Raw genomic sequence first — 25,077 nt, 5'->3', positions numbered from 1 at the left:
CTGGTATTCTGACCTGGGCTGGAGCACACTGTGTTGGAGCAGACTGAGAGGGTGGTTGGCTGACCTGGGCTGGAGCAGACTGAGAGGCTGGTATTCTGACCTGGGCTGGAGCAGACTGGTAGGCTGGTGCAGTGTCATCAGGCTGTGTGGTGGAGGCCATCCTGTTCTCGGGTTCTGCTTGCGTTATGCCAACCACCAGGTCATTATAACCACCAGGTCATTATAACCACCAGGTCATTATTACCACCAGGTCATTAGAACCACCAGGTCATTAGAACCACCAGGTCATTACTACCACCAGGTCATTAGAACCACCAGGTCATTAGAACCACCAGGTCATTAGAACCACCAGGTCATTATAACCACCAGGTCATTAGAACCACCAGGTCATTAGAACCACCAGGTCATTAGAACCACAAGGTCAGGGAGAAAAGACTCACCTTGTCGCTCAGGTAGGGTATCAGCCTGAGCTATTTAAAAACACGTTTTCAACATTTCAAGATAGCAGTTAGTTTAGTTTGATGTAAATAAAGATAGCTGAGAAGTGGGACTCTGTCATTGTTTCTGACAAGATCTCTCATTGATCTCGGGTTCAGCCCCCAGGGGGCACCAAACCTCTTTGAAAAGTTCATGTGAATAGTTACCACTTCTCAGGAGATGATAGACTTAGCCTTTCAAATGTTTTGTAATGATGGGATGGCTATTGAACAGAACTTTAAAACCTGGTTTTCTTGTATGTACCAGTTCATGAAATCACACATTTGACCTTTATGCTCACTGAGTCTGTACATAGTCAAAGCTTTCCTTAAGTTTGGGTCAGTCACAGTGGTCAGGTATTCTGCCCTTTCTCCGCCTCTCTTCCTTTTCACTCCCTCTCTCCGCCTCTTTCCCTTTTCACTCCCTCTCTCCGCCTCTCTCCCTTTTCACTCCCTCTCTCCGCCTCTCTCCCTTTTCGCTCCCTCTCTCCGCCTTTCTCCCTTTTCGCTCCCTCTCTCCGCCTCTCTCCCTTTTCACTCCCTCTCTCCGCCTCTCTCTCTTTTCACTCCCTCTCTCCGCCTCTCTCCATTTTCACTCCCTCTCTCCGCCTCTCTCCATTTTCACTCCCTCTCTCCGCCTCTCTCCATTTTCACTCCCTCTCCCCGCCTCTCTCCCTTTTCACTCCCTCTCTCCGCCTCTCTCCCTTTTCACTCCCTCTCTCCGCCTCTCTCCCTTTTCACTCCCCCTCTCCCCCTTTTCACTCCCCCTCTCTCCCTTTTCACTCCCCTCTCTCCGCCTCTCTCCCTTTTCACTCCCTCTCTCATTTGTCTTAAGATTGTCAAGTGAACAACAATAGTCATATAACGTGTAAGGTAACTTATTTGAAAAGTCATTACTGCATTACATTGCATTGCTCAACATTTGTCATAATTATTTAAAGCAGTTCATTTGTATCCGCTCTCTCGTTGGACTTCGGCTGCATATTTCCCACCATTTTCTTAAAATCTGAAAACGTTGAAGCCACGCCCATTTCCTATAGAATTGCATTATGGGCCCTAAAGTATTACAAAAAGTCACAATAAGGATGTAGCAATTGCAAATAAAACCAAACATCAGTTCAACAACTGCAGAGTTTGTGCCTTTGTTTTTAAGACAGTACTTACTAGTGTTAATCAGGGCCCGTTCATCGTTAGAACCATTGGATGCCTTAAGATGCGTTTGGGAAACCGAGCCCAGATATCCAGTTTCCTCATCTTCATCCTCCCCTTCCTCCAATGTGACAGTCATCTCCCCCTCCTCCTCTTTCACTCCAAAAACAAAATCTTCCTCTTTCTCCTCCTCTTTCACTGTAACATCCTCCTCCTCTTTCACTCTGAACGCATCTTCCTCTTCTTTCACTGAAACGTCTTTCTCTTCTTCTTTCACTGTAACAGCCTCACCGTCTACCTGTTTTTGTATTTTGACATCCTCTTTCTCCTCTTTCACGACAATGTTTAGCCACATAACCTCTTTCTTCGTCCAGCAGATCTCCTCTTCTTTAGGAGAGTAGCTTAGTGACCGCATGGTCGGGGATGTTAGCTAGGCTAATGCTAACTTAACCAGCCCGCTAACTGACTAATAACTACAACACCGTAAATGTGAAATTAAATCGACAACTAACTAGACGACAGACGAGGGTTTAAAACACAGTGGCTAATATACACTAAAGCGTCTAAAGAGCTTTATTGGTTCGTATATTTTGTCTAGCAAGCTACGGAGGTGGCTGACTGTCTGTTGCTGCTGTTGATAAAAGCGTTCCGTCCACTAGATTATACGTCACGGTAGCAGCATTGCCTTAAAGTCGCAGACCGCCATCTGCTGACTGGAGTGGGTTAAGTAGTTAAGAAAAACGCATATTTTATTTTCAGACAGAAAGTTAAAGGATAGGAGTCAGGGACGTCAATAGAACTAAAATATTAATTAGCCCCCCCCCCCTAAATAAATCAATATCAGTCAATATATTTTTTCTGTGATTTCTTTTTTTTTGTCAACCGTTTCATCGCATCTTAAACTTCTTACGGGGCCGGCACTAGGGCCGGGGGAGACTGCTGCTTCACTAGTGACTGTTAGACTTTCTTCAGCAAAGATCCCTGAAAGAAATACTTCGAGAGAGGGGTACCACTACAAAGAACTGAACTGGATCAAAGATGGCGGACAAAAATACTAGGAGAGAGGGGAACCCCTACACAGAACTGGATCAAAGATGGCGGACAGAAATACTAGGAGAGAGGGGTACCACTACACAGAACTGATCTGAATCAAAGATGGCGGACAGAAATACTAGGAGAGAGGGGTAACCCCTACACAGAACTGAACTGGATCAAAGATGGCGGACAGAAATACTAGGATGGAAGCAAATGTAAGGGATTATAACGTCATAACTAATCACGCAAAAACATGTACAGTTGACAGGAATGTTAGTTCATGTAGAGACAAACGATTATGCATTTTTTAAATCATAGTTCATTTACGAAAATCGTGATTTAGCCAGCTAGCTGGCTAGCTTTATGGGTGTTGTGACATGAGTATGAAATTGTAATTCTGGTTGTTTTAGGAACTCCTGAAACAACCAGCAAACCAGGCTGTCGTTTTGGGAAACAGTGGGTGTAAAGAATCTAGCTAGCTGAAGAATTTACAGCAAATTGAATGTACAATTTTGTAAGCTTTCCTTGCTGATATTTACCATGCAGATAGATGAAATAACGTAGCTAGCTATGTTCTTGCTTATTGTGCAGTGGATGATTAAAATACCTCTATGCCTATGGATGTGTAGCTAGCTATCTAGCCGATCTGTGTATGGACCCAAACGTTTGGTATACATATTAGTCCAGAACCTAGCTATGAACCTCAGCTATCATAGCCAGTTGTATCAACTTCAAAACAGCCTGAATGACATTAATGAAGCCTATGGATTGAGTAGAATATAATATCATGTTGTACCAAGGATGCAAGTCGTATATACATGTAGTTATTACCATGCATGAGATCCCCACATTGTAGCCTGTACATTTAATATATTCACTGATCATGTACTCTACCTTGGCAAATAAAGGTGCAGTTTAGGTATGAATGTCTTTGAGATGATTGTTCAGTCATATCCAATACCAGGAGTATCAAATTCCAGTCTTTGAATGACACTGTGTCTGCATGTATGTATTACAATTATACACTTCAACAGTGTTTATCAATCTTGGTCCTGGGACATCAATGGTTACACATTGTAACTAATAGACTAGAAACAGGATTTAACTAGTTAATTCATATATACAGAAATATAATGTTAAAAACCAGAACACTACACTTCCTATGCATCATGTAAATACTCCAACACCGGTTCATCTCAACATCTAATGCCCTTCATCTGCATTGATCTGATAAACACAGGATAGGTGGAGTATTTCATCACATTACACTTCATTTCAACCAGTAGAGAATGTGAAACGCTTTATTGAAAAGCTCATTATCCAAGTGTTATAAATACAAGTTCAATCTGTCCTTCAATCTGTTGTGAATTATAAAAACAGAGGAAGAAAGAGGAGGTGGAGAGAGAGGTGTAAAAGACAGAAAGGGAAAGAGGTAAGCACATAGGAGCAGGGAAGGCAGCACATGATTAATGAATCACAGTGCTACATAAATATTCTCTCAGTTCATCACCATTACATAATAGTGTCTCTAGTCGGCCCAAAGGTTATCTTAAAAGCAGGTGAGGTGGCGATGATGTGACTGGGGGTTGGCATCCTCTCACATCAAAACATATCTGCAGACGAGAGACAGATGGAGAGAGAGAGAGCATGTTTAAACCTTGTTTTTATTTTTTATTCTAACATTGTTAGTCATCAATCAGGAGGTGAAATGCAAAACTGACCTTGGATCATTAACTCTGGGACTACAGCATCTATCTGTATTTCAATGTAAAGCAACTCTTTAATAATACTTCCTGTATAATATAAACTGACCTGGGATCATTAACTCTGGGACTACTGCATCTCTCTGTATTTCAATGTAAAGCATCTCTTTAATAATACTTCCTGTATAATATAAACTGACCTGGGATCATTAACTCTGGGACTACTGCTTCTATCTGTATTTCAATGTAAAGCATCTCTTTAATAATACTTCCTGTTGACCTGACCAAGTGACCTCACCTCTGATCATGCTGTGCCCTCTATGTAGCCAGTTCAGATGCAGGAGGGGTTCACCGACACAGCTGATATAACCTAGAGGACTTAGGGAGAAGGGGAGAGAGGGATGAAGTGGAGGAGAGAGACTGTTATTGAGAAAATAAGGTAGTTAAAGCGACAGTGTTCAATAGGAATCTGTGTGTGGCCTCACCTGGTGTCCACACCACACTAAGTGGCTGCAGAGTACTTTATGCTGAAAAACATGAACAGACACACAAGGACAAACAATATAGCGTAGTTATAGAAATAATGAAGTGTCTTACTATTCTCCATGGTTGGCCCTCTTGCCTATTCTTTGAAGGTGGAAGGAGCCACAGTTATACACCTGAGCCTGCTTACTGCACAACACAATCCATCAATCAGATTGATACATTAGTGTGTAGGTGTGGGTTATAGGGTGTCTAATTGTTATAAATTTTTTCAATATGGGTGATTTGAAATAGCCTGTTTTGTTTTTGCACAGACATCACACCCTTACCTAAACTGCACCCTCATCGGAGAAGTAGAAATCAAAGGGAGAGAAACTATGAATTGAATAACTGCAGTTGACATAGCTAAGTAAATGGAAGAATACTCTTATTGCAATGTGAATGGCTCTTAAAAGAGCCTTTGGTTGTGCATAGTGTAGTCTATGGTGTTGCCAGGGAACAGCACCCTCTTAAAAGAGCCTTTGGTTGTGCATAGTGTAGTCTATGGTGTTGCTAGGGAACAGCAACCTCTTAAAAGAGCCTTTGGTTGAGCATAGTGTAGTCTATGGTGTTGCCAGGGAACAGCACCCTCTTTGAAGAAGTAGGAGGTGAAGATCTCCCGAACACGGATTGCCTCTCTTGCTGCGTGGTTGGACCCCATCCTTGAAACATCCTGCAGAGCAGCAGACTCCTCCTCTGGGACACGGCGGTGAGCTGCAGATCCCCTCCTGGTCCTCGTGTTCATCCTCATGAAGTTACGCAGGACACATGTAGCCTTCACACACCTGAATTCCTCCAGGAGGCAGTCCCAGATGACCCTGGTCACCCAACCTTGCAGTTCGCTACACGGTAACTGTAGGCAATCGTTTTGAAGGAATCTCCTGTTACAAGGTATCTGTAGGAATATGGAAGACAATGTCATTATTAGACTGTTACATCACCAGGTCATTGTGGATTACTAAAGTATAATATCCCTGATAACAAATCATGATAACATTGGATTGATAGATGCATGGGCACACATATGTACATGTGTAGCATGTGACAATAACAGGATCATATCAAGGACGGCATCACAAATGAATACATAAATACCACTTGAAACTTGATGATGAGTTGATCATTTGAATCAGCTGTGCAGTGCTGAGGCAAAAACAACAATGTGCCTCTGAGTCCCCAGGACTGAGAACCACTGCTCTTCATTGGGACCTCTTCATATGTAGACTGGCTTTCATAGAGCTCTTTATCTGAGGACAGAAAACCTCACAAGAAACACACTTCATTATAGTCATATTACACCACACTGAATATTATGTTACTATTATCTCCGTCCTCACTTCTAGGGACAGGAACAACACAAAAGTACCTGCCCTATCCAGAATAGCCTCCTCTCTCACTGACAGTTGGGGCTGCTATCCTTTCACCCTCCATGGCTGTTAGCTAGCTACCTACAAATGCATTTGGAGTTTGTTTTTTACAGTGATAAATACATCAAGATAGCTAGCTAATATGAAGTTAGAAAGCTGATGATATTTAATTCACTTAGCTATCTATCTATACAGACTGGTTACCTATTTAGATGTGATATGAAAGTATTGTGTGAAATAATTGTTCTGTGATATGAAAGTATTATGTGAAATTATTTTGAGGAGTAACGGCGGCAGAGAATCAGCAGTAGAAACAATAACAAAGCGTACTCCCTGCCCGTTGAGAATCGATTCACATTTAGATGGAATATTTGACTATTTTAGCTGCCAGAGCCAGTCTACCTCTGAAAAATAACATACAGACCTTGAGGAGTAACGGGGGCAGCAATCAGCAGTAGAAACAATAACAAAGCGTACTCCCTGCCTGTTTCGGTAAAAAGCTGGGATGGGGCTGGAGAAATGCAACCATCCATGATATCAACATTCTAGTTAACCATGTTTTGAGGATATACAGTGTTTGTTTATATTTACTGACAAACATTGGAGTAAAAAAAGCTCATATTTTGGGTTCTGATGGGGTACGACAGTTGAACTAAGCTCATGAGGCATTTATAAGTGATTTCTTCAAGAAACAATGGGTACATGTCATTAATGTATAAGTCCCAAAATGGATGTAACAACTACTGATTGCCCCTTTAAGACTACATATTGGGCTAATCTAATAGGAGATATTGAGGACTACAGTATTTCAGGCATTGTCATTGGATGCATTTGATCAATTGTTAATGTTTTGTTGATGGTCCACTCTTGATGTTCTACACGTTACAGTGTAGCTTCAGCCATTCCTACAGAACAACATTAAAGTGTAGAAACCCTTTACTGCATATTGGTTCAACGACTGCAGAGACGGTACTTACTGGGGTTAAACAGATCTCCAACCTCCTCTTCTTCCTCCAATGTGACAGTAACCTCCCCCTCCTCTTTCACACCAAAAACTACATCCTCCTCTTTCTCATCTTCCTCCTCTTTAACTCTGAACGCGTCCTCCTCTTCCTTCACTGAAACGTCTTCCTCTTTCACTGTAACAGCCTCACCCTCTACTTCTTGTTTTACTGTGACATCCTCTTCTTCCTCCTCCTCTTTCACGACAATGTTCAGCCACAGACCTAATTTCTCCGTCCAGCAGACCTTATCCTCTTCTTTAACAGGAGGGGAGAAGTTTATGGAGCTCATGTTCGGGGATGTTAGCTAGCTAGCTATCATTAGCGACTAGGCTAGTGCTAACTTAACCAGCCAGCTACTATAGCTGACTAATACAAAATAACGTAATACTAAATGAAATAGGTTAACAAGTAGATACGACCTAAGTGTGTCGAAAACACAGTAGCTAATATACACCGAAAGCGTATAAATAGCTTGAATCTTACGGCTATGTTGGCTAGCAAGCGACCGAGGTGGTTGACGAGCTGTTTCTGAAGAACCGTCCACTAGATTATACGTCACGCTGGCAGCGTCGCCTGAAAGACGCACATCGCCGTCTGCTGACTGGAGGGGAAACGCAGTTGAGGTTCATATTTTATTTTCAGACAAAGATTTTTTTAAATGGATTTAATTAAATAATACTATTATATTGAGACATACAAAGACAGGAATGTGTTGATTGATTAGTGCGAATAAAAAATGTTTACTACAGCACATTTAAGGCAGTTTCATTAAGTAATACTACATCTAAATTAGCAGCTAGCTACTGTAGGTCTATGTAGATGTATATAATGAACAGACTAGGTCTATACTGCTCCTACATGGTGTAACAATGCATCATATAGATGTATATAATGAACAGACTAGGTCCATACTGCTCCTACATGGTGTAACAATACATCATGTATATGTATATAATGAACAGACTAGGTCTATACTGCTCCTACATGGTGTAACAATACATCATGTAGATGTATATAATGAACAGACTTGGTCCATACTGCTCCTACATGGTGTAACAATACATCATGTAGATGTATATAATGAACAGACTAGGTTTATACTGCTCCTACATGGTGTAACAATACATCATGTAGATGTATATAATGAACAGACTAGGTCTATACTGCTCCTACATGGTGTAACAATACATCATGTATATGTATATAATGAGCAGACTAGGTCTATACTGCTCCTACATGGTGTAACAATACATCATGTATATGTATATAATGAACAGACTTGGTCTATACTGCTCCTACATGGTGTAACAATACATCATGTAGTAGTAGTATATAATGAATAGACTAGGTCTATCCTGCTCCTACATGGTGCAACAATACATCATGTAGATGTATATAATGAACAGACTAGGTCTATACTGCTCCTACATGGTGTAACAATACATCATGTAGATGTATATAATGAACAGACTAGGTCTATACTGCTACTACATGGTGTAACAATACATCATGTAGATGTATATAACGAACAGACTAGGTCTATACTGCTCCTACATGGTGTAACAATACATCATGTAGATGTATATAATGAACAGACTAGGTCTATACTGCTCCTATATTTTTATGTATTATTATGTGTTATTTATTTCTCCTTTATTTAACCAGGTCGGCCAGTTGAGAACAACTTCTCATTTACAACTGCGACCTGGTCAAGATAAAGCAAAGCAGTTCGACAAAAACAACAACACAGAGTTACACATAAACAAACATTCAGTCAACAACACAATAGAAGACAGAGAATATATTTTTATGTTAAGAAATATCGTGAAACACGATCATTCCACTATTAATGCAGATATTATGGACATTTTATTTAAAACATGTAATTAAACTATAATTGTAGCTCCTTTAATTTAGACCCAAAATGTATTTGCTATAATGTGTGCCATTGCCCGGCTATTAAAATGGACAGGCGACTATTTGAGACTCAGCCTTGAATTTACATTTTATGGAATGTTAACTTTGATTGTCTTCAATGAAAATGACCTTTCAAACATGGAATGCAACGTTGTATGAAACATTATTGTCAAGTGACTTGATGTCTACGGTGCCAAAGAGATTGATAGTTGGGAGTGTTGGGAGTGTCCAGTGTGTTGATATAACGGTAATAATGTCAAAATTCCACTTTTAACAACCATCAGAATTGACAAGTAAATTGGTTAATTGAAAGTTATACCTGAGTGGTGCAGCAGTCTAAGGTACTGGATCACAGTGTTAGAGGCGTCACTATAGACCCGAGTGGTGCAGCAGTCTAAGGTACTGTATCACAGTGTTAGAGGTGTCACTATAGACCCGAGTGGTGCAGCGGTCTAAGGTACTAGATCACAGTGTTAGAGGTGTCATTATAGACCCGAGTGGTGCAGCAGTCTAAGGTACTAGAACTCAGTGTTAGAGGTGTCACTATAGACCCGAGTGGTGCAGCAGTCTAAGGTACTGTATCACAGTGTTAGAGGCGTCACTATAGACCCGAGTGGTGCAGCGATCTAAGGTACTAGATCACAGTGTTAGAGGCGTCACTATAGACCCGAGTGGCACAGCAGTCTAAGGTACTGTATCACAGTGTTAGAGGTGTCACTATAGACCCGAGTGGTGCAGCAGTCTAAGGTACTAGATCACAGTGTTAGAGGCGTCACTATAGACCCGAGTGGTGCAGCAGTCTAAGGTACTAGATCACAGTGTTAGAGGCTTCACTATAGACCCGAGTGGTGCAGCAGTCTAAGGTACTGTATCACAGTGCTAGAGGTGTCACTATAGACCCGAGTGGTGCAGCAGTCTAAGGTACTAGATCACAGTGCTAGAGGTGTCACTATAGACCCGAGTGGTGCAGCAGTCTAAGGTACTAGATCACAGTGTTAGAGGTGTCACTATAGACCCGAGTGGTGCAGCAGTCTAAGGTACTAGATCACAGTGCTAGAGGTGTCACTATAGACCCGAGTGGTGCAGCAGTCTAAGGTACTGTATCACAGTGCTAGAGGTGTCACTATAGACCCGAGTGGTGCAGCAGTCTAAGGTACTAGATCACAGTGTTAGAGGCGTCACTATAGACCCGAGTGGTGCAGCAGTCTAAGGTACTGTATCACAGTGTTAGAGGCGTCACTATAGACCCGAGTGGTGCAGCAGTCTAAGGTACTAGATCACAGTGTTAGAGGCGTCACTATAGACCCGAGTGGTGCAGCAGTCTAAGGTACTGCATGGCAGTGTTAGAGGTGTCACTATAGACCTGAGTGGTGCAGCAGTCTAAGGTACTAGATCACAGTGTTAGAGGCGTCACTATAGACCCGAGTGGTGCAGCGGTCTAAGGTACTGCATGGCAGTGTTAGAGGCGACACTAGAGGCATCACCCGGGTTCGATCCCGGGCTGTACCACAACCTGCCGTGATCGGGAGTTCCATAGGGCGGCACACAATTGGCCAAGCGTCGCCCGGTGTTTCCAACTACACATTGGTGCAGCTGGCTTCCGGGTTAAGCGGGCGGGTGTTAAGAAGCGTGGTTTGACGGGTCATGTTTCAGAGGACGCATGACTCGACCTTCGCCTCCTGAGCCCATTGGGGAGTTGCAGCGATGAGGCAAGATCGAAATTGGGGAGAAAAAAACGGGGGTAAAATGATAAAAAATGTTTAAAAAATGACAACAAACAAAGGTTGCATCCCAACGTGGCAATAAACAGTAGACAAAGTGACCAGGACAAAATGAACTCAAACGTTTTACCATTGGAACACTTGATGTAATGATGTAATAATGGACAAAATGAACCCAAACGTTTTACCATTGGAACACTTGATGTAATGATGTAATAATGGACAGAATGAACTCAAACGTTTTACCATTGGAACACTTGATGTAATGATGTAATAATGGACAGAATGAACTCAAACGTTTTACCATTTTACCCTCCATTTGCAACAACGTCACTGAGCACCATCACTGTCTTTCCTTCGTGGATCTCCTGCATGTTTACATATCTGGCATTACTCATCTCATATGTATATACTGTATTCTATCCTATTCTACTGTATCTTAGTCTATGTATTACTCATCTCATATGTATATACTGTATTCTATCCTATTCTACTGTATCTTAGTCTATGTATTACTCATCTCATATGTATATACTGTATTCTATCCTATTCTACTGTATCTTAGTCTATGTATTACTCATCTCATATGTATATACTGTATTCTATCCTATTCTACTGTATCTTAGTCTATGTATTACTCATCTCATATGTATATACTGTATTCTATTCTACTGTATCTTAGTCTATGTATTACTCATCTCATATGTATATACTGTATTCTATCCTATTCTACTGTATCTTAGTCTATGTATTACTCATCTCATATGTATATACTGTATTCTATTCATTAACAAATACTAAGAGGGACCAAGAGTCTGTTGATTGGTCAGTCATTGGATTCATTTGTTGAAATCAAATCAAGCTTTATTTATGCAGCACATTTCAGACATGGATGCAACACAATGGCTTCACAGGAAAAAACAGTGAAAATAAACAGAAATATTGAGGATAAAAAAAAACGAAGAACAACTAACTAATGAGCATTGCAAAGGAAATGCCATTGATTCAAATATTAACAATATGATGCTACATCCAACCTAAAACATAACTTGTTTTTTAGGATGGGCTCTGAAAGACACTACGGGGGCATCGATTGAAAATTGACTGGTAACAACTGGGACCTAAAAGACACCCACCATGACACCCACTAAATCTGCCCAAGAAGAGCCAAACAAAAGAAAAACCCACACCAAACTTAAAGACAGGAAGCAAACCAAAAAGGTGGAGCAACTAAAGGTGTTGCGTACTACGTGCTAACGAGCTATACGCAATAAAGCCTGTAACACCTTCCCCCCTTAAGACAACAAATATATCCTATATTTTTGTTGGACAAGTTTGCTCACCACCAACAGAAAACAACTTCCATTTCACATTATAATCAACCACAATGCTTCACCAATATAAACATGGTGTCTACTGGCTATCAACAATTAAAAACAAGAAAAAAAACAATTTCTAAATAATAATATACAATCATAACTTTTCTCCTTTTTCTTTCTATAGAATTCAAAAACTAACTAGCTTCTAGAACTCTCGTCCCCTTGGAACGAGCCCAAACAAAACTCATCTCCAATACGGAAAACCGTGCAGTCAAAATAAATTGTGATCCATGGCAACGCACTGGCTAAACGCAAAACACAAATATTTTTGACTGCCCCCCGTGAGACAATCAGCAACCAGGTTGTCCTTACCGCGGACGTGTCTGATTTCAAGAAGAAACTCCTGCGATATCCGTAGTAACTTTCCACCTCACTGCGGAGCTTCTCTCTCTTTTCAGGGTTCACTAGATAGGCATGTTGTTGGATCGGGGCCCAGTCCCCAATGTCATGCTCTAGTACATTTGGGTTGGCACATCTGAGAATTAACCCTGCTATTCTAAAAGAAGGGCAACAATGTCAATATATTTATACCCGAAAATTGTCAGTTGATTGCATAAATAACTATGATTACTAAAAGTTACATGAATTGTAAACATGAATTACCAAAACCAAATGTACACCCCTTTGATCATATGTATTGTCAATAATTCACTTAATGGTAAGGCATGGTATAATAAAAAATGTTTAAAAAAATATTTGATTGCATAGTCTTATTTTCAACGACTTTTCAATTACATTTTGCTAGGTGGGATAGCCTCAATGTCAAAACACAGTTTTAACGTGTCCAAATCAATAACCAATATGCAGAAACAGTTTGGGATAAATTGAAAACCTAAACATAACATGTGCTATTTACACAAACATCTGCCACAATAATCATATTACTTGTATATAAAAAAAAAGGACTTTATAAACTGCACAAGCACCAGAAACGCTGTTTTGACAAGTAGCAATAAATCACTGATATCAATTAGAGGAGATATCGATTAGGGGGGAAATCAGGTTGTACGTGATGATGGAATGCATTTAAATGTAGGGGTCGCTAAACAAAGGAACGCAACACTTATTTGTCATAACTCATCGATATCATGCTAAAATCATTTGTGCGACAGGAGGGAGATGAGGTTGCACTTCCTGTTAAAACTAGCAGCTCAAAAACCACACGGAATCTGGGAATAATGTGTACTTACTAAATCTCATAAATAGTACTCTTCCAATTCAGAGCCTGGATTTTCCCCCTGAGGCTAATATCCATATAATGTTGAAATCAATAGAACAGGGGACAAACGTTTAGGGTTCTACATTGTGACATCATTAAAATACTCCTACTACAATGTTAAAACATTCTACATTGTGACATCATTAAAATACTCCTACTACAATGTTAAAACATTCTACATTGTGACATCATTTCATTGATATCATGAAACAACTGGTCACAGCTATAAGATTTCTATTGTGTGTGTTTTCTCTGGTGTACATTCAGCTGCCCAGATGTAACAAACCTCTTCACACATTGATTACAGCTATAAGGTTTCTCTCCTGTGTGTGTTCTCTGGTGTATAGTCAGATTTCGAGATGTAACAAAACTCTTCCCACATTGATCACAGCTATAAGATTTCTCTCCTGTGTGTGTTCTCTGGTGTGTAGTCAGATTGCTAGATGCAGTAAAACTCTTCCCACATTGAACACAGCAATAAGGTTTATCTCCTGTGTGTAGTCTCTGATGTACTTTCAGATAGCTAGATGTGGTAAAACTCTTCCCACATTGATCACAGCTATAAGGTTTCTGTCCTGTGTGTGTTCTCTGGTGTGTAGTCAGATTGCTAGATGCAGTAAAACTCTTCCCACATTGAACACAGCTATAAGGTTTCTCTCCTGTGTGTATTTTCTGGTGTACTGTCAGAGAGTCAAATGTAGTAAAACTCTTCCCACATTGATCACAGCTATAAGGTTTCTCTCCTGTGTGTGTTCTCTGGTGTGTAGTCAGATTGCTAGATGCTTTAAAACTCATCCCACATTGAACACAGCTATAAGGTTTCTCTCCTGTGTGTATTTTCTGGTGTACTGTCAGAGAGTCAAATGTAGTAAAACTCTTCCCACATTGATCACAGCTATAATGTTTCTCTCCTGTGTGGATCCTTTGATGAATTTTAATGCCTGATGAGTTGAATTTCTTCCCACAGTCAGAGCAGCAGTGAGTTCTCTTCCCTGTGGATCTCTGCAGGTGTTTATTGAGGTGTTCTGATCTGGAGAGACTCTTCTCTGCCTCGTCAGCATCATGAGGTTGTTGAGGCTCCCCAGAGGATCCACGATAGTCCCGTATCTCTCCTGTGCGAACAACAAAGTCAGATGATTAAAGGCCCACAACAGTGGAAATCCACTGTTAAAGGTGATGCCAACAGCGTAGCCACGATGTTGTACAACAATCGACGTCTGTAATGAATGTTAAAATTATTTGACAATTGTCTTAAAATGAGCAAGAATAGTCTCATTTCTACCCGACAACACATATAGAAGTAGGACTAGTCTACCCGACAACACATATAGAAGTAGGACTAGTCTACCTGGTTACACATATAGAAGTAGGACTAGTCTACCTGGTTACACATATAGAAGTAGGACTAGTCTACATGGTTACACATATAGAAGTAGGACTAGTCTACCTGGTTACACAAATAGAAGTAGGACTAGTCTACCTGGTTACACATATAGAAGTAGCACTAGTCTACCTGGTTACACATATAGAAGTAGGACTAGTCTACCTGGTTACACATATAGAAGTAGGACTAGTCTACCTGGTTACACATATAGTAGTGGGACTAGTCTACCTGGTTACACATATAGAAGTAGGACTAGTCTACCCGACAACACATATAGAAGTAGACTAGTCTACCTGGTTACACATATAGAAGTAGGACTAGTCTACCTGGTTACACATATAGAAGTAGGACTAGTCTACCTGGTTACACATATAGAAGTAGGACTAGTCTACCTGGTTACACATATAGAAGTAGGACTAGTCTACCTGGTTACACATATAGTAGTAGGATTAGTCTACCTGGTTACACATATAGAAGTAGGACTAGTCTACCCGACAACACATATAGAAGTAGACTAGTCTACCTGGTTACACATTAGAAGTAGGACTAGTCTACCTGGTTACACATATATAAGTAGAACTAGTCTACCCGACAACACATATAGTAGTAGGACTAGTCTACCTGGTTACACATATAGAAGTAGGACTAGTCTACCTGGTTACACATATAGAAGTAGAACTAGTCTACCCGACAACACATATAGAAGTAGGACTAGTCTACCTGGTTACACATATAGAAGTAGGACTAGTCTACCTGGTTACACATATAGAAGTAGGACTACTCTACCCGACAACACATATAGAAGTAGGACTAGTCTACCTGGTTACACATATAGGAGTAGGACTAGTCTACCTGGTTACACATATAGAAGTAGGACTAGTCTACCTGACAACACATATAGAAGTAGGACTAGTCTACCTGGTTACACATATAGAAGTAGGACTAGTCTACCTGGTTACACATATAGAAGTAGGACTAGTCTACCTGGTTACACATATAGAAGTAGGACTAGTCTACCTGGTTACACAAATAGAAGTAGGACTAGTCCACTTGGTTACACATATAGAAGTAGGACTAGTCTACCTGGTTACACATATAGAACTAGGACTAGTCTACCTGGTTACACATATAGAAGTAGGACTAGTCTACCTGGTTACACATATAGAACTAGGACTAGTCTACCTGGTTACACATATAGAGGTAGGACTAGTCTACCTGTCCTGAGCACAAATGTGGATCTATTAAATGTCAAAACACCTGATTACTTCTTATCCCTTTCACAAATAGCCTACAGCTGTGTCGGTCGAGAACTCACAGGCACGGGAAACTGAGGGCCCAGAATATTTTATACAATGTTTCAAGTTCGTTATGGACAGGCCATGTGATTTATAGGACATCTTTTGCAATATTTTTATTTGTTGGCTTTATGTAGGCTATTTTTTACATAGGCGGCAATGGCAATAAAAGTTACTTTTAGATTTGTATAATTTTCATTTAGATAGAATGTAGATTAATCACAGACAATGTTTGAGATACTATTATAAATGAAATGAAACTGTTCCAGTAAAATGAACATATGAAAATCATAACTGTCACCAGATCAGTAGAAATGGTAAGATACATTTGCACTCCAAATGTAGGTTGCTGACTGCTTGTGTAGCCTATTACCAGCAACGTCAGAATGTATGAAGGACAGCAAGAGGAGGTGGTTCAGGAAGAGTTTATTCTCTTCTGGTTGGGCGTTATTGATGTAATGGCATGAAAATAAATGCTGAATATTATACAATGATTTATCAACAGCTCTAACAATTTGACCCTACAGGAAATCTACACTGGCAATTCTAGAATATACTATATAGCCTCGAAACCTGGTTAAACTATCATTATGACATCATGGATGAATTCTAGAATATACTATATATCCTAGAAACCTGTTAAACGATCATTATGACATCATGGATGAATTCTAGAATATACTATATATCCTAGAAACCTGGTTAAACTATCATTATGACATCATGGATGGCCAGTCCTTGTATTCATAGTGTAGTGAATTCAGGGCGTAGCCTGAGCTGAACTCAAACCTGGGTCCAGCGACTGTCAAGCCAACACCTTATAACTGTTATGCCAAGATGTCTGAACTTCTTGACTAGGTCGCTAGTTGTTGGGTTACGGTTTCTACAATATCTTTCCCTATGAATTTGAGAGTGGTTACACTTTTCCTTCCCCCATTCCTCAGCTGTTTACCAAACCAAGTCTCTTGGCAGCCATTTTGTTGCTGTTTAAATACTAGGTTGTCCCTTTAAAAAAGCCACACATCAATCAACCAATCTGAAGTTGAAACAATAACAAAGCTGTAATTCCACCACTGTTTTGCTAATAAGATGATGATGGGCCTGGAGACACTTAACTACTCTCAAATTCATAGACAGACCTATGGATGCAAGGACTGACCATCCATGATATCAACATTATAGTTAACCATGTTGAGGCTGTTGATATACATTGTTTCTAAACATTACGATTACGGTTGATACAATAGCTTTCTCTATGAATTTGAGAGTGGTTACACTTCTCCTTCCCCCATTCCTCAGCTGTTTACCAAACCAAGTCTCTGGGCAGCCATTTTGTTGCTGTTTAAAAAACCCACACAACACAGCAATCTGCAGTTCAAACAATAACAAATCTGTCATTCCACCACTGTTTTGGTAATAAGATGATTATGGGGTTGGAGAAATGTAACTAGAGACAGACAGACCTATGGATGAAAGGACTGACCATCCATGATATCAACATTATAGTTTTAACCATGTTGAGGCGATACAGTGTTGATTTACATTGTTTCTAAACATTGGAGTAAAAAAAGCTTATTTGGGGTTCTGATGGGGTACAACAGTTGAACTAAGCTCATGAGGCATGTGTTATATTCTTCAATAATCAATGGCTATAAATAAAACATTTAAAAGTCACAATATGGATGTAGCAATTGCAGATTTCAGCTTTAACACCAAACATCAGTTCAACAACTGCAGAGTTTGTGCCTCTGTATTTAAGACAGTACTTACTAGTGTTAATCAGGGAACGGTTTCCTAAAACCATCTTATGGCTAAATTCATCGTTAGAACCATTGGATGCCTTAAGATGCGTTTGGGAAACCGGGCCCAGATATCCAGTTTCCTCCTCTTCTTCCTCCTCCTTCTTCGATGTAACAGTCATCACTTCCTCCTCCTCTTTCACGCCATAAACTGCATCCTCCTCTCCTTTTACTGTAACATCCTCCTCCTCTTTCACTCTGAACGCGTCTTCCTCTTCTTTCACAGTAACGGCCTCACCCTGTACTTCTTGTTTTACTGTGATATCCCTTTCTTCTTTAGCAGGGGAGTAGCTTAGTGACCACATGGTCGGGGATGTTAGCTAAGCTAATGCTAACTTAACCAGCCCGCCAGCTGAATAATAACAACAACACCGTAAATATGAAATTAAAACGGATACCTAACTAACTAGACGACAGAAGAGGCTTTAAAACACAGTGGCTAATAATTACGAAAGCGTCTAAAGAGCTTTATTGGTTCGTCTATCTTGTCTAGCAAGCCACCGAGGTGTCTGATTGTCTGTTGCTGCTGTTGAGAGACGCATTCCGTCCACTAGATTATACGTCACACCAACAGCATAACCTTAAAGTCGCAGACCGCCATCTGCTGACTGAAGTGGGTAACGCAGTTGAGTAAAATGTATATTTTATCTTCAGACAACAAGTTAAAGTGTAGGGAGCATTAGTTTTTACTCCCCAGTGTAACAATACAGTGTGGTTAAAGACTTAGTAAGCTAGTTGGAGTCACGATATGGTTACCTATAAGTACAAACAGTTATGTTTTTGCGTTATTACATATTTTTAACTTCTAAACTACCCACAATGCACTATTTCCCAAGGTCATATGGATGATCTACTCTGTGCTACTGAGTTTGTATGCCAGTGTAACGGTGTAATGAAGCTACATGTTTTAAATAGATTGAACCTTTATTTAACTAGGCAAGTCAGTTAAGAACAAATTCTTATTTACATTGACGGCCTACCCGGCCAAACCCCAACCCAGACGATGCTGGGCCAATTCTGCGCTGCCCTATGGGACTCCCAATCACGGCCTGTTATGATACAGCCTGGATTTGAACAAGGGTCTGTAGTGACGCCTCACGCTGCTCGCGTGTGTGTTTACATTACACTCGGTGTAATACACTCAGTGATAAACGTATTGGATTCTGGGTAATCCACAGCAGATATTTGGAGAATTTGAAAATTGAGTGGTCCTGGGATAGAAATGTATAAAGTTGACATTACATCATAAAATCCACGTTTTAAATCATACATTAGCAATTTATGTTTTAGGAACTACTGTTGTTGGTTTGGTGTCAAGTAAGCCTCTCTTTATATGTTATTTGCCGAATCTCAGTTTCCATGTGGGTTTTATGTTAAAGTTCCCTCTTTCAAGTTGGTATCTAACTGGAAAATGCATCTTCTTTAGGAGTGCTATTTTTACCCTGTCGACTACTGATCATTCATCCACACTGTGTGTCTCATCAATGCAGGTCATTTATGACAAATGTATAAAGTATATGTTTTATAAACTCATGAACACCAGCCAGTTTATCAGACCGGTTTTGTTAGTTTAGGTGTATTATACTTCTTCGACAACAGAGGGGGACATTGAGTAATTTTCCAGGTTAATTTGATATATTTTGATACTAAAATGGATGACAGTTTATTCTGATGTAGTGAATATGAGACCCTTTTTGTTTTGTCAACTTTTCGATGGGGATGTTATGTTTGATACCGGAGGTACGAGGCCTTGAAAGCATTAAACTTCAAAGCAGTGTGCTGATGCCTGTATCACTTTTTCAGCAGCACGTGATCAATGACGTCTGAAGATTCGTTTCATCGAACAACCACCTGATTGGTTTGGTTTGGTTCGACACTGCTGGCGACTGCCAACTGACTGCTCTACAAATCACTTTACATCATAAATAACTACTCATTATTATTGAAGCAGTGTGTCACTTTATCAGCATTGATCAATGACTTCTGAAGGTTAATTTTCTCGCATCATTCTGTTTGTCTCGGATCTTTTGATCTGCAAACACGTTTAGGTTTTGTTAGTTTGGTTCTAAATGGTCTCGGTGCTGGTTGGCTACGCTGGTTAGGCTAATAGCTAGTTGGCTAAATAGCTAACGTTAGCTGGTTGGCTACGCTGGTTAGGCTAATAGCTAGTTGGCTAAATAGCTAACGTTAGCTGGTTGGCTACGCTGGTTAGGCTAATAGCTAGTTGGCTAAATAGCCAACGTTAGCTGGTCGTCTACGCTGGTTAGGCTAATAGCTAGTTGGCTAAATAGCTAACGTTAGCTGGTTGGCTACGCTGGTTAGGCTAATAGCTAGTTGGCTAAATAGCTAACGTTAGCTGGTTGGCTACGCTGGTTAGGCTAATAGCTAGTTGGCTAAATAGCTAACGTTAGCTGGTTGGCTACGCTGGTTAGGCTAATAGCTAGTTGGCTAAATAGCTAACGTTAGCTGGTTGGCTACGCTGGTTAGGCTAATAGCTAGTTGGCTAAATAGCTAACGTTAGCTGGTCGTCTACGCTGGTTAGGCTTATAGCTAGTTGGCTAAATAGCTAACGTTAGCTGGTTGGCTACGCTGGTTAGGCTAATAGCTAGTTGGGTAAATAGCTAACGTTAGCTGGTTGGCTACGCTGGTTAGGCTAATAGCTAGTTGGCTAAATAGCTAACGTTAGCTGGTTGGATACGCTGGTTAGGCTAATAGCTAGTTGGCTAAATAGCTAACGTTAGCTGGTTGGCTACGCTGGTTAGGCTAATAGCTAGTTGGCTAAATAGCTAACGTTAGCTGGTTGGCTACGCTGGTTAGGCTAATAGCTAGTTAGCTAAATAGCTACCGTTAGCTGGCCGGCTAAGATAACTGCATATAGCTAATGTTAGCTGGCTGGCTAAGATAACTGCATATAGCTAACGTTAGCTGGCCGGCTAAGATAACTGCATATATCTAATGTTAGCTGGCCCGGCTAAGATAACTGCATATAGCTAATGTTAGCTGGCTGGCTAAGATAACTGCATATAGCTGTTGTTAGCTGGCTGGCGTAGATAACTGCATATAGCTAATGTTAGCTGGCTGGCGTAGATAACTGCATATAGCTAATGTTAGCTGGCTGGCGTAGATAACTGCATATAGCTAACGTTAGCTGGCCGGCTAAGATAACTGCATATATCTAATGTTAGCTGGCCCGGCTAAGATAACTGCATATAGCTGTTGTTAGCTGGCTGGCGTAGATAACTGCATATAGCTAATGTTAGCTGGCTGGCTAAGATATCTGCATATAGCTAATGTTAGCTGGCTGGCTAAGATAACTGCATATAGCTAACATTCTTTGATATTTGGTTAGATGGCGTTATGTATTTCCAAAACGTTGGTTTACTTTAATCACTCAAGTCATGAGAGCAAACGATTGGTTTAATTTGAAGTTCTACATTTGAAGTTATTTCTGTTGTAGTTAACATCATAGGTAATAGGCTGGTCCTCAATATTACTTCACACCTGACTTTATCATTCTTCTGAATTCTGATTGGTTTCATGTAATAACTCCCAAAAAATAGAACAGTGAGGTGTAACTTTGCATTGGGAAAAATATTTAATATTATCTTTTTATAAACAATACAAAACATACAAACGACAACATCATACAAACATTAACTACATCACACCTGCCCAGACCCACTAGAACACACCTCCATCTCCATTAACTACATCACACCTGCCCAGACCCACTAGAACACACCTCCATCTCCATTAACTACATCACACCTGTCCAGACCCACTAGAACACACCTCCATCTCCATTACCTACATCACACCTGCCCAGACCCACTAGAACACACCTCCATCTCCATTAACTACATCACACCTACCCAGACCCACTAGAACACACCTCCATCTCCATTAACTACATCACACCTGCCCAGACCCACTAGAACACACCTCCATCTCCATTAACTACATCACACCTGCCCAGACCCACTAGAACACACCTCCATCACCTTTTTTCTGTCCGTTGCCAACTCACTTTCAACTTTTAGATAATAAAGCATTTGACCTTTCTATTGAATTAACCACAGAGGATTGGTTGATTTCCAGGTTTAATTAAGTATAATATTTAAGATGATTGACGAGAAAAGTATCGTCCAACTCTGGGCTATCTCACTGCACCCTCAAATGTCATGTTTTGAAATATACAGACAGACAGATTAAAAGTAATTTTACGTTGTATAACTGTACTTCTGACAGCCAACTTTCTAACTCCGCCCATAACTTTATGACATCATAACATTCCCAGAAGGATTATTGAGTCATTGTTAGTTTTACACTGAAGACATGACTCTGCCGTTGTGCTGTAGAATTTGTGAATTTTGTCTCTTGTATAATAAGGGTCTATCATTTGTCCCAACATCACAGGCCACAGACTTTGATGCAGTTAAAGACTTCCAAAAGTTTTTCCGCAGTTTAAGATCAACTGAGTTTTTTAAATGGGGTTTCTCCCTGTTCACCTGCCAATGTGAATCCTTTGAACGAGACAAGTTACCAGACAGGACATATTGCTAATGTTCTTCCCATTAATAACCTGAATGACAATTAACTTGTGGGCGGTTGTGGTGATGACGTCCTATTCGATGACGTCGTCCATCGGGATTCCCCAAAAAAGAAGACGCTCTGGATTGATCACTGGAGTTAGATGTGAAGGAGGAGGTTGATCATCAGGAGTCAGATGTGAAGGAGGAGGTTGATCATCAGGAGTCAGATGTGAAGGAGGAGGTTGATCATCAGGAGTCAGATGTGAAGGAGGAGGTTGATCATCAGGAGTCAGATGTGAAGGAGGAGGTTGATCATCAGGGGTCAGATGTGAAAGAGGAGGTTGATCATCAGGAGTCAGATGTGAAGGAGGAGGTTGATCATCAGGAGTCAGATGTGAAGGAGGAGGTTGATCATCAGGAGTCAGATGTGAAGGAGGAGGTTGATCATCAGTGAACCTCTAGGATTGTGGCTGGGCTGGTGTTTCCACTTCCAGCTGGGTCATATATTTTGATACATTGAATGTTGATACTGTGAATCTATGTTAAATATTTGTACCTCCTGTTTCATGAAGTGATGTCACTAAGTACTGGCCCTATATATACAATGCATTCGGAAAGCATTCAGACCCCTTCACTTTTTCCACATTTTGTTACGTTACAGCCTTATTCTAAAATTGATTCAATATTTTTTTCCCCCCATCAATCTACACAATACCCAATATTGACATCACAATACCCCATAATGACATCACAATACCCCATAATGACAAAGCAAAAACAGGTAAATAAATGATTTTTTAAAATTTTATTTAAAAAACAAGGACATTTCTAAGTGACCCCAAACTTTTGAATGGTAGTGTACATCTACATGATGTATTGTTACACCATGTAGGAGCAGTATAGACCTAGTCTGTTCATTATATACATCTACATGATGTATTGTAACACCATGTAGGAGCAGTATAGACCTAGTCTGTTCATTATATACATCTACATGATGTATTGTTGCACCATGTAGGAGCAGTATAGACCTAGTCTGTTCATCATATACATCTACATGATGTATTGTTACACCATGAAGGAGCAGTATAGACCTAGTCTGTTCATTATATACATCTACATGATGTATTGTTACACCATGTGGGAGCAGTATAGACCTAGTCTGTTCATTATATACATCTACATGATGTATTGTTACACCATGTAGGAGCAGTATAGACCTAGTCTGTTCATTATATACATCTACATGATGTATTGTTACACCATGTAGGAGCAGTGTAGACCTAGTCTGTTCATTATATACATCTACATGATGTATTGTTACACCATGTAGGAGCAGTATAGACCTACAGTAGCTGGCTAATTATTTCGATTTAGTTTGACTTAATGTAACTGCCTTAAATGTGCTGTAGTAACGATTTTTATTCGTACTAATCAATCAACACATTCCTGTCTTTGTATGTCTCAATATTATTGTATTATTTAATTAAATCCATTTAAAATAATCTTTGTCTGAAAATAAAATATGATCCTCAACTGCGTTTCCCCTCCAGTCAGCAGACGGCGATGTGCGTCTTTCAGGCGACGCTGCCAGCGTGACGTATAATCTAGTGGACGGTTCTTCATAAACAGCTCGTCAACCACCTCGGTAGCTTGCTAGCCAACATAGCCGAAAGATTCAAGCTATTTATACGCTTTCGGTGTATATTAGCTACTGTGTTTTCGACACACTTAGGTCGTATCTACTTGTTAACCTATTTAATATTACGTTATTTTGTATTAGTCAGCTATAGTAGCTGGCTGGTTAAGTTACCACTAGCCTAGTCGCTAATGATAGCTAGCTAGCTAACATCCCCGACCATGAGGTCAATAAGCTTCTCCCCTCCTGTTAAAGAAGAGGTCTGCTGGACGGAGAAAGAAGCTCTGGGGCTGAACATTGTCGTGAAAGAGGAGGAGGAAGAAGAGGATGTCACAGTTAAAAAAGAAGAGAAAGACGTTTCAGTGAAAGAAGAGGAAGACGCGTTCAGAGTGAAAGAGGAGGAGGATGTTACAGTTAAAGAAGAGGAGGAAGAGAAAGAGGAGGATGCAGTTTTTGGAGTGAAGAAGGAAGGAGAGATTACTGTCACATTGAAAGATGAAGAGGTGGAGATAGGAGATCTGATTAACACCAGTAAGTACCGCCTTAAATGTGTTTTTAACTTTGGATATTCAGAGTTGGCTCGTCAATACCTCTTCAACGGAGGGCCCAGGATGATGACTGATATGTCTAGAATCAGACGACATAGAGAACAAGCTACCCCTTGTTTTCTCCGTTCCGTTTCCAAAAAGTGACTTAACATATATATTTGAGAAGGGTCTATCTGCTGACCGCAGACTGGGGGGCACGGCATGTAGTGATGTTTTACTACACACCGTGCCCCCCAATAGTGCCATGTGAGAGTTGGGTAGGCTACACCAAAGATTATGGATATACTGACAAGACGTCTCGCCGCCCAAACAAGGGGAGTCGTTGTCCACAAAGCGGCACTGTGGGTTGTCTATCTCCCGCCTACCCTTTCTTTGGATTGGTGGATTC

At 40.4% G+C, this 25,077-nt stretch overlaps 3 protein-coding genes across 7 annotated transcripts in view; all 3 read right to left on the bottom strand.

The window, feature by feature from the left end:
• LOC129844855 (zinc finger protein 664-like) overlaps positions 1–2,434 on the bottom strand; it is a 168,618-nt gene extending 166,184 nt beyond the window's left edge. Inside the window, exon 1 of the mRNA XM_055913011.1 lies at positions 1,641–2,434. Coding sequence (XP_055768986.1) covers positions 1,641–2,040 — 400 coding nt within the window. The 5' untranslated portion in view covers positions 2,041–2,434. The remainder of the gene's footprint in view (positions 1–1,640) is intronic.
• Positions 2,435–3,481: 1,047 nt separating this feature from the next.
• On the bottom strand, positions 3,482–7,789 carry LOC129844858 (cilia- and flagella-associated protein 251-like). Of its 5 annotated transcripts, none has more exons than XM_055913016.1 (5): positions 7,230–7,789; positions 5,981–6,147; positions 4,849–5,780; positions 4,662–4,741; positions 3,482–4,273 (listed from the first exon to the last, which is right to left on the bottom strand). In XM_055913016.1, the coding sequence occupies exons 1-3, from the start codon at positions 7,543–7,545 to the stop codon at positions 5,388–5,390; spliced, it is 876 nt and encodes a 291-aa protein (XP_055768991.1). In that variant the 5' UTR covers positions 7,546–7,789; the 3' UTR covers positions 3,482–4,273; positions 4,662–4,741; positions 4,849–5,387. The 5 variants fall into 5 exon arrangements, with proteins under 5 accessions (XP_055768991.1, XP_055768992.1, XP_055768993.1 ...); XM_055913017.1 differs by having other exon boundaries at positions 4,662–4,733; XM_055913018.1 differs by having other exon boundaries at positions 4,961–5,780.
• A 3,947-nt stretch (positions 7,790–11,736) lies between these two features.
• LOC129844856 (zinc finger protein 664-like) lies at positions 11,737–18,483 on the bottom strand. Its single transcript, XM_055913013.1, has 2 exons — positions 17,942–18,483; positions 11,737–14,604 (listed from the first exon to the last, which is right to left on the bottom strand). The coding sequence occupies exons 1-2, from the start codon at positions 18,273–18,275 to the stop codon at positions 13,727–13,729; spliced, it is 1,212 nt and encodes a 403-aa protein (XP_055768988.1). The 5' UTR covers positions 18,276–18,483; the 3' UTR covers positions 11,737–13,726.
• Positions 18,484–25,077: the final 6,594 nt, after the last annotated feature.

This window comes from Salvelinus fontinalis, unplaced genomic scaffold (genome assembly GCF_029448725.1).
Source record: "Salvelinus fontinalis isolate EN_2023a unplaced genomic scaffold, ASM2944872v1 scaffold_0241, whole genome shotgun sequence".
Taxonomy (NCBI): domain Eukaryota; kingdom Metazoa; phylum Chordata; class Actinopteri; order Salmoniformes; family Salmonidae; genus Salvelinus; species Salvelinus fontinalis.
The sequence above is the reverse complement of the archived record's forward strand: the minus strand, read 5'-3'. Positions and strand labels throughout refer to the sequence as shown.